General features: G+C 34.1%; 1 protein-coding gene across 1 annotated transcript; it reads right to left on the bottom strand.

Moving 5' to 3' along the window:
- Positions 1-4,542: 4,542 nt before the first annotated feature.
- LOC113722631 (uncharacterized) lies at positions 4,543-6,099 on the bottom strand. The gene is made up of 3 exons (XM_027245904.2): positions 5,876-6,099; positions 5,665-5,757; positions 4,543-5,580 (listed from the first exon to the last, which is right to left on the bottom strand). The coding sequence occupies exons 1-3, from the start codon at positions 5,951-5,953 to the stop codon at positions 4,627-4,629; spliced, it is 1,125 nt and encodes a 374-aa protein (XP_027101705.1). The 5' UTR covers positions 5,954-6,099; the 3' UTR covers positions 4,543-4,626.
- Positions 6,100-10,729: the final 4,630 nt, after the last annotated feature.

Below are 10,729 nucleotides of genomic sequence, written 5' to 3'. Positions count from 1 at the left end.
GAAGTAGTGGACGCTGTTGAACTTAAATCAAGTTTCTTATGCTGCGAAATAATAATCGCAGACATCATATCATATCATATTAGAAATTGGATTTTTTTTTTGTTTACATTCTTTGCTGTAGCTTTATACATTTTATTCTAGGATCTAAACCAGATGGGATATAATAAGAAAACAGGAAAATGTAGATGAAATAATAAAGGAATAAGGATTCCAACTCTTATGAAGAGAACGATAGGATTTGTGGGGGAACTTGATTTACTATCTTGGAAACCTAGGAATTAAATCAAGTTTCTTTTATTTGATAGTTGCCAAATTGTAGAAGCTGGAGTCCGATTGTATAATTGATTCCTTTGTTGGTTTGGAAACCATGCTATAGAAATCTTAGCAATCTACATACATGTATTAGTCCAAGGCTACTGATGTATTATTTTGTGGGATTGTTTATCTTTCCTGTAGGATATCTTCCTACATCCAAGTTTAGTATTTTCCACGGATTTGGGGAATAATCCCTGATTGAGCTCACCTGGAAGAAGCAGACCATATTCCAAGGAGAAGATCATGGATTCAGACACTTGATGATCAAAAAATGGATGAGAGGAATCGTCAGAATTCTAATCAAACAGCAGAAGGCATTGCTGTAAATGGCTCAATAATCTCATAACAGAAGCAGTTATCAGATGACTTGGTTTTTGAAATACTTGTAAGGCTTCAAAGGGTCAAGAATCTGCACAAGTGCAAGTGCCTTTCAAAGTATTGGTGCTCAATCATATCATGGTGGCATCCTAATACTCATCCCAGTCTACATTGATGCCAGATCTGATCAACTAGAAAACCCTGACACAGAAGCACCCGTAGAATTTCAGTTCTTTTACTCAACACTTGTACGTCTGATAAAATTCGATAGAAAAATCTTTTCAAGTGAGAGCCTTTGGTTGGTGGGATCCTGTATTGGGTAGTTGATTGTGAGGATGATTGTAGAAGGCTGATTTCTTTTGATCTCAACATAGAGAAATTCCAATTGATAGAACTGCCAGACGATGCATTATTCAGGATAAAGGGATACAGATGGGAGCTTGTACAATTCATGAGACGTATAGGTCTGTTGATTCCCACTGATTTTGAAACTCTTAGGTGTTTTGTCATTCGTACATTAATGAAGGTAAATCCTGGAGCAGGCATGACATTCCCTTGCCTTCAGAAGTTTTGGCAAGGGGAACAGCTTATGTTGGCAACCTCCCTACTGGGAAGATATTATTTTTCGACCTACCAAATAAGAAGCCCAGTTGCTTTACAATTGTTTATTCATATGATCATCAGACAAACAAGCTTGATAGGCTACTTGTCGGCAGGCTCCCTGACATACGGTATCCTACACAGTGTCGGGTAACTTAACTTAGATGCTTTACTGAGTGGGGGTCGTCAATTGCAATCCTAACGCAAGGCCAACGCAATAGTTGCATTACTCCTACTCTTCAACTGGAGTATACGCCACTTAAATTATCAGCTGTGTGCAGTTTTGTAATTGTTGTGTGCATACCACATTAGGATTCATGCAAGTGTCACAGGTTCAGCAGCGCATGTGGCTTTTTGTTGACATTACAATGAAAGCATTGAGTTGTCTCGCGAGCTGCTGACCATCTATTTTTAGCAATTGACAGTTTTCTATAAATGAGATCCCAGAAGAGGAGCAAAATTATGCTTTCTGCTTACTGTGAACATATTATTCTACTTGTGAAAAGTGTCGTTTCTTGCTGTATGTTGGCACTGTCTCTTTTCTTCTTCTTATGATGTGTTAAGATGTTATTTTAACTGAAAGCTTCTGAGCTGGCTAATGAGTGATGTTCTTCATTTTGATTTTTGACTTCCAAAATAACATCTTGATCAAAGTGTTGCTGTTAGTGTGCTGATGACTTCATATATAAGCATTTTCTCCTCATTTGGAAGAGACATTGTGTGTTTGATAAAACTGAAGTCTGAAAACTGAAATATGAAGTCTATATCTATTAATTTATTGAATTGTTAAGTATTAAATCTAATACATTTGAATACATATCATATTCAATGATAAATAAACAGCTTATCACTTAATTTTGAGAGCAAGTTTTGTCTAGGAAATTCAATGCCAGTTAATTAATTCAGATGCTCAATTTTTTATTATCAAATGGTCTGAATATATTAAGAAATCCATTAAATTTAAGTGCTGAATTAGGTTATCAAACAGGTACGGCATAGGTAAGGAAATTTCTCCCTGTTCTTCATTTGCGTTTAGCCCTCTACAGACAAGAGAAACGATCATGTGGAATCCAAGAATTATCATCTTTTTTTTTTATTTTAGACATTATTGTTTTTGAATATCTACATATTTACATGTTCTAAGGTGTCCTATTTCATCAAACATACAGCATGGCTGATGTGGAACTATTCAGATGGTCCTTTGCTAGCATGCTTTCTTTTTCTTTTATGGATCAACATAGTATTGTACAACCATATATATAAGCTTGTAATTTTCTGTACTCTGGAGCTCTCTTTTCTTCTTGTCAATAGCGTGTTAAATACGGTCCTGTTCTTATATGATTGCCTTGAGCCTTGACAAGTAAGTATGAAACAAGGTATCCTTGTGCTGTTTTATACAAATATTATACTTCGGAATCCAGTAAGATGCATCTTAGGCTAATCAGTGTTCACCCTTCAATAACCATTCCTCCTAATTTTCTTCAGTCAATGATCATTTGGCTTAGCCCTCAACTAACAAGGGAAACAATCTTGAAGGATGCAACAAGCAAGATAGATGAAGGAATTGGTTTTAGACGAGGATTTCCTAGACTCCAACAGTTTGATCAGTCAGGATGGTAATCTGCGACAATACCTTGTAGTTACAAAGCTTTGCACCTTAACTCTGCACTGTTCCTTAACGTATTCTCATGTGCTCAGATCAGCATGTCCATATTCACCACCCCTCTTTCTGACAATAAAAGAGAACTACAGTATGAATACGAGAAACATCAAAAAAGGGAATAGTCATGCTCTGACAAAGAATTCCTTACCTTTTATATCGAGAAAAGAAAAGAATACTCTACAGAAAGTAAGAAGCCAAAATGAAATTCCTAGATCTTGGAAGGTTGAAAAAAATTAATCTCATTTCTTAGCTGCTTTTATCTTTCTAATTCTTAATTGCTATAATGGGAAATTTAGTTGAACTCTAATCTAACAAATGAGACAAAGACATCGTTTTTGAATATATATATCTTACATGTTTAAAGATATGGCTTTCAACATTGTGAAATCACTGCATGCCTGATGTAGATCTATCCAGATGGTCATTTGCTAGCAATAGTTGTCTGCTGTGGCCTCAGGTTCTGACGTGAATTCTTTTTCTGTTACGGCTTGACATATAATTGAAGAACAGAACAAAGTTATTATTTACTCTATTCTGGAGCTTTCTTTTCTTCTCATGATCTTGTCCTTTTTCTGCTTGTAGGTTTGTAGTTTTAGCATTTTAGCAGTCATAAACTTCTAATAGCTGGTATGTCAGAATTTACATTCTTTAACTTCCGCAGTAGCCTGTTGGTAGCATGTTGAATGAGAGTGCTTGTCTTACTTACATGACTGCCTTCATAGAGGAGCATGGAAAAATATTGTGGTCATGAATTTATAGAATCAATTATGCTTTAGAATTCAGCATGATGCATCTAGATAAATGGGTTCGTCGTTCAATAACTTTTCCTGTTTATTATCACTCAACCGCAGTCAATCCTCAGTTGGCTTATCCCACAACAAACAAGAGAAGCGTTCATGAAGGATTCAAGAAACTTGATTAGCATTTCCCCCAGGCGAAGGATTTGTTTTTACCAAAAGGGATTGAATTCCTATTTTTCAACAATTTGAGAAGGTATCTTGATCTGTGAGGTTGGAAATGTGCTGCAATACTCTTGTAGTTAAGTAACTCTCTAACAACTGCAGACTGTTCCTAAATACTTTACTGTTAATTGAGAATTTCCATCTTCACCACCTCTTGTTCTTAGAATGAAAAAGAACTACTACATAAAAATAAGAAACATAAAAAATGAAATATTATTCCACTGGTCAAGCACTCCTCACCTTTTATTTGAAGTAAATTAGTATATATGTATAGAAGGTAAGAAATCAAAATGAAAATCCTAGTTTTGAAACTAATTAAACTTATGTAGCTTAAGCTTGAATAAAACTTTATTTATAAGTTCTTAGCAATAATTGACGAAAATTATTGAAAAGTACTCCAAATTTCATCTTAACTAGCTTTAGTTGCGACATTGGGAAATTCAGTTGATCCCTGATCAAACAATAGAGGCAAACAAAGGGGTTAGCAGAACAGAAAAGTCAGTCATTTTAGAATTCTTCTGCATTTCTCCCTTTTCCATCTTGTGGTTTCCTTGACAATTACACGAGAAATTTCATAACATTTAGTTATGAAAATAAGCCAACAATTTCTGGTAACTGTTGTGTACCATGGATGCTGAATTTGAAGATTTTTCTTGTAAGCTCGACAGATTAGTTAAGCATATATAAACAGGAAAAGTTTGTCTTGAAGTAAATATGTTACAGCATTGCGCAACTTTTTTAACGGTTCTTCTGTTCTAGCAAATACTATTATTTGAATGCTTGAGCTGGAGCTATGGACACATCAAACGATTTTCTCCTGACAAGCAGGCAGGTGATTTTTGAAGGGTTGGCATGACCATTCTCAAGGCTGCAAAGAACAAAATCAGGCCTGTGAAGTGCAAGATTTAGCTTGTCTTGTCCTACCACGAGGGCTGTCGCATCAAGCAGAACATGCCATGAGTTCCGGTGAGCTTCAGAAACCCAGTGCATTGAGTATCGCATCCCATTGACCTCAGCTGGATAAGAAAACAGCCCCTTCGGGCTGTGCTTGCATTTTCTTCTGAAATACTGGCTGAGTTGTGATCCCTTAATCCTCAAATCCAGCCAGGACTCTGGTGCTAGGATGACTTTTGATTCCTTAAACATTGCAAATTCCCTTACATAATCTGATTCTTCGCCAATAATGCTTAAATAGAAGTTTCCCCTGAAAAATGGATAGCTCTCTCCAACCAACATCATGGCATCTTTGTACTGTTGGGTGAAAAGAACCAGATAGTCCTCTTCAGGTAATCCACAGTGGTTTAGAACTTTATTCCGCGCTTGAATTTCAGGGATTGAGATGAAGCTCCCTAAGAAAGATGATTTCTTGGTTAAGATATCAAGTAATCTTGATGGCTCCAATTGGATTTTGTCCATATCAGGAAGATTGCTGCCAAAAGAGGGTGTAGATGGTTCTCTGGATCCCACACTTGTCCTAGGTGACTTTCTCTTGTCATCAGGTGAGAGCTCTGAGAACTCTCCCTTGATGCAAAGATCATATAAATCCGTCTTGTCTCCACCTTCCACCAGCGCACTCGAATACTCGGGATACTTGGCTAGGACATATTGCTCAACATATTGCATTTCAGCCGGTGTAATTGGCCCTGACCATCGTAGATCGAGACCATGAAGTGTAGATATTGCTTCTGCTACTATATGAGCCGGAATGACTGTGTTCTTTTTCTGTATAATGCCAAATGTGCATCAGAAACTCAATTTTAGCTAAAATTACTGATTCATAAAGCATCAACTATTTTTCCAGCTTACCCTAATAATCATACTTCTTGGTCTTCCATCTTCAACAGGTGATCTCGCGACAGATTTGAATAAAGATTTTCTCAGATCATCTTCCTTTGTCCCCTGACCATTTTGTTGAAGTCAAAATATCAGACATTTGAGCATTTTCCGAGAAACAGTTATACATATGTGTTATGACTTACAACATAAATCATTAGCTTTTGAGTTAAGTTGATCATACCTTTCTTCCCACTGGTACAGCTCTTTTGTCATCATTGGTCCTCCCCATGATTGTTTCCTCAGTTGATGATAACTTCATATCTACCGTAAACAGATGGAAAAGTTCGTATTTCTTTGAACAGAAACCATCAGCTATAGCTAGAGTTCAATGTGGAAATAGTCTGAGATCAAGTAACTGAAAACTGAAGCCAACAAAGTCAATGTGTCTGATGACCTGATCTAAGCCTAGGCCAAAATCGGAAGATGAGTGAAACAATAAGGATATTGTAATGGTTTGGTGACTGTTGTCCTGCTCCATGTTATAAGCCTGATTGAGGGCGAAATCAAATATTCAATTATATAGGAAGTTTCCCAGAAGAAACAGAGGTAGAAACTAGCTTGGACTTGGCCAAACTTCACTAAAATACTAGTTATTCTTGATGGTCTCCAAACAATCTAAAAATGAAACAAACCTTGGCAGCTTTGGGGGTGAAGTGGGAATATAAATAAGGGTTTTTTTCTTTACATTTATTTTTTTAAAATTTAACAAAGTTTTTAGTATTTGGCTTCTATGAATTAGAATACTACCTGAAATTGACTTGCAGGGACTTTCAATAGAAGGACTGGTTTTGTTTGAGCACTCATATTGTAGCTCACCATGACAGTTTTTGCAAGTGACTTAAAAAAGTAGTATTAGAGACTTGTAATAGAATGAAGAGCATTTCTGTTGAAGAATAAATAAGGCAGCTCACCAAAACTTGATTATTCCACAGTTCCATCCATTTGAATTATTCTAAACTAAGCAACAGATTAATCTTTATGTCCATTTAGCATATTACTTGGCTGAAAAGTTGAAAATTGAAAATTTTTGCACATTATTAAAAATGCTTCATCATGTCTGAAAACGCTAAGCTGAGAAATTTGGCTCCCCAATCCTCTCCTAATAACAAAAAAGAAAGGAAAAAAGTCGTTATTTTCGTTATAATTAGTGAAATATAAGGGTAAACTACCTGGAGAACCGCTAAACTATTCCAATGGTCAAGATTTGGCACCTCATCTATTTCAAATCTCAAATTAACTCCTCAACAATAAAAACTATTAACTTTTGATCCTTCAGTCAATTTTCACACTTAGATTCATGAAATTTTGTATTAGAATATAGATCCATTAGCTTTAACGATGTAGATAGATTGAAAGATCAAAATTGACGCTTTCACTTGTTGAGGAGCCAATTTGAAATAGATGAAAGGCCAAAAGTTAAATATTGAGAAAATCCTAAGTAGTAATTATAATCCTACTCACCATTATTTATAGTATGGTCTATATTGTTGCCTCGACCAATCAGATTAGATGGATTAACGGAATAACATAATCATGACCCTGTCGGTTGCTTGGTGGCAAATTATTTAATATGTATATTTGAGTGGACAAATATACATAAAAAACCTCGAATGGAAAGCGACTAAAGGGGAAATCGTTGTTGGATGAAGTTGAGATGGGTAACCTCTTGATTAGTTCTTCTAATGAAGTCATAGCCAACTAACTAGCAGCTAGCTGTTTCAAACATCTGTAGAACTCTTCTACATTAGTAATTACTTAGCTATTTAATTATTAATTAATTAGCAGCAGTGGTTTCTGATGATTAGGCAGTGACGCACAGTTTGATATCTGTGGTAATCTGAATACTTGTTTATTTATTTATTTACTTTTTTGTTCAATTGGAGAGTAGAGATGCAAATGAGTCGAACTCAGTCAAGTAGCTCACGAGTTTACTCAATCAAAACTCGAATTTGAACTCGTATTGACCAAGTTTGAGTACGAGTTCAAGCTGCTTAATGAATTCCAACTCGAATCTAATGTGTGAAGTTCAAAAGTCATTGACTTTAATCGGACTCAATCGAGTTTCACTTATATATTTTTTTAAAAAAATTATTTATTAGTATGAAATGTCTATTTTGTCCCTTGTTTAAAATTATACAAAATATAAATATAGATTTTTTAAACTCAATTAGGCCCGATTAAACTCGATTGAGTTCGAATTAAGCTTGATTGGGTTTGATTTGCACTAGCATGAGCTCGAGCTTGAGTAAGGTAAAACAAAATCGAGTTTAAACTCGAATTCAAACTTGACTTTCAAGAGCCCAATGACCGCAAGGTTGAGTTTGAGCGGAAGTTTTTTAACTTGAGTCGAGCTTGAGTAATATATTGTTTGACCTCAACTCAACTCGATTGCACCCTAATAGAGACTCCATGTGCATAAGATTATGAAGAAAAAGAAATGTTTTGGAAGCATATTTAGTGAAAATGATTAATGTGCATAGAGTCAATCTGTAAGAACTAGCTGATGCTTGACCTCCTCTACATTTAGGGGAAGTATCTAAAATTGAGGAAATTATGAACATAATCAACCATCTGGTGGTTTGTCAGAGTTAGGGGTGCGTTCGAACTACTCGAGCTCGATTCGAGGTAAAATAACTAAGCTCGAGATCAAGCTCGAGCTCGTCGAACTTTTAGAATTTGAGCTCGAGTGCACTACTCGAATTCAACTCGAGGTAAAATAACTAAATTCAAGATCGAGCTCGAGCTCGTCGAACTTTTAGAATTTGAGCTCAAGCTCGAACTCGACGTCAATTTACGTTGCTCAAGATCGAGTTTAATTAAATATAATCAATTCAAATCAAGTTCAATCAAGCCTATTCGAGCTCAATCAAGCCTATTCGAGCTCAATCAATAAAAATTAATATTTTACATATAATTTTGAATAAAGGATATTATTGAGATTTCACAATAATAAAAATTAAAATACATATTATAAAAAACTTGATTAGACTCGTCGAGCCTTCGAGTGCCAAATATTGAAGCTCGAGCTCGACTCGCTACTTCTATCAAGCAGCTCGAGCTCGGTCAAAACGAGCTCGAGCCAAGCTGCGGACCGAGTAGCTTGTGAGCTCGAATCAAGCTACTTGGTCCAGCATTAGCCCTAGTCAGAGTTGATTCCTTGCAGTAATTAATGTGGTGAAGGTGCAGCTGTTGCACATAATAAATTTCAAGTAAATAAAGAAATTGGCTTTCTCATTTAAGTTATTTTATAGAATTAATCTTCTATATATTGATAGTTTATACACTGTTGATGTTTGATGCTTGTCATATATGCAAAATTTAGATGTTAAACTCAAATTAAAATTAATTGTCACGCATTTAGTCCAACATATAATGACTATGTGTATCAAATGGGCTATCAAATCATTATACTTAAAATTAACATGTAATGACCATACTTAGTAAAAATCAGGACATGTATAATATGAAATATAATATTTACTTAGATCATATAGAACTTTTTTCAAAAGTACAATTTAAAGTTTGGCTCAAAAATACGAGTTTGACAAAATTATACATATAAATTTATAAGTGAATAGTATGAATATATTTGAAAGTTACAGAATTGGAAATAAGAGTAAATTTATTATAATTTTCAAAGGTAATGCTACATGAATACCATTTTTAACGTTTATTCTTGTGTATCAAACATCACATTGATTAAAACTTTATCACATTAATACGTTTACATCTATAATTCTACTGAAATTAGGATATAAATAGATGCTATCTTATATATAAGTATCAAGATATGTCATTATTAAAATACAAATTTTAAATTTTCTCCAAAATGTAAAGCGTAATTCAGGAAGTAGGATAGCCAAAAATATATTATGTGTTTTATAAATTTACGTGAAGAGTACAAGTATTTTTCAAAATATTTTTGAAATATATAAAATACAGAAGTTTTTTAAATTATACATATGAATGTACATTAGACGGATATAATACAAGTACTTACTAACTAGGATAATGACTTATGAAATTCAGAAGATTTGATATTGTTTTGATAGTCTCTACGATGTTTGATTGACAAACTGGAATCCGAGAAAAAATTGTTGCAAGGTGAATATATGCATATCAAGATGAATCTTTTGGGATTCTAGAAAATATATAAGAATCCTGCATTAAACAATACAGTAAAATGTAAACATTTCATATATCTAGAAAATATATGCATATGTTTTGATAATCTCTACGACGTTTGATTGACAAACTGGAATCCGAGAAGAAATTGTTGCAAGGTGAATATATGCATATCTAGATGAATCATTTGGAATTCTAGAAAATATATAGAATCCTGCATTAAACAATACAGTAAAATGTAAACAATTCATAAGAATAAATTTTATATATACTGACATTGTGTACACTATCACCGACAAATCTATGATATATATGCAAAAGTTGAATTTTAAATTCAAATTTTACATAATTATTATTCATCCAACGCTAATACTATACATTACTATTAGTGTAAAAAAGATTAATCTAATTCATAATGTTAGCTTATTAAACAAGGTTTGTTTAAAAAAAAAATCACAAAGTACAGCAGAATTGAATTCTTCTTGTCCATTATATGTCATTGATTTGCAGCATTAGCTTATTTGGCTTCATACTGGTTCAATCACAGAGTTTCCCGTGTCATTTTAGTCAGAAGATAATTGATGAGACTAAATTAGAGAATATAGTTGCTATTTATTAACACTATATTCACAATCATATAACCCTGTAGATATTTTGCTGTTATTGGATCCCCTTCATTTTTAATTAGTATCGATATAATCAATGAATTTGTGTTTAAGTAGTGAGAATGAGATAGGGAAGAGAATATGCTCCTCACATATGTCCACAAGAAGAACTAACTTGAGTATAAAATTCTTGTAACAGCTGATTAAGGTCTTCGCAGACAGAAAATGACCCATGGATTTTAATATTGTCATTATAGTCACAAAAAATGTTAACAACACTTGAATATAACTCCCATGATTCTAGA

The sequence above is a fragment of the Coffea arabica genome, chromosome 5e (assembly GCF_036785885.1).
Source record: "Coffea arabica cultivar ET-39 chromosome 5e, Coffea Arabica ET-39 HiFi, whole genome shotgun sequence".
Taxonomy (NCBI): domain Eukaryota; kingdom Viridiplantae; phylum Streptophyta; class Magnoliopsida; order Gentianales; family Rubiaceae; genus Coffea; species Coffea arabica.
The sequence above is the reverse complement of the archived record's forward strand: the minus strand, read 5'-3'. Positions and strand labels throughout refer to the sequence as shown.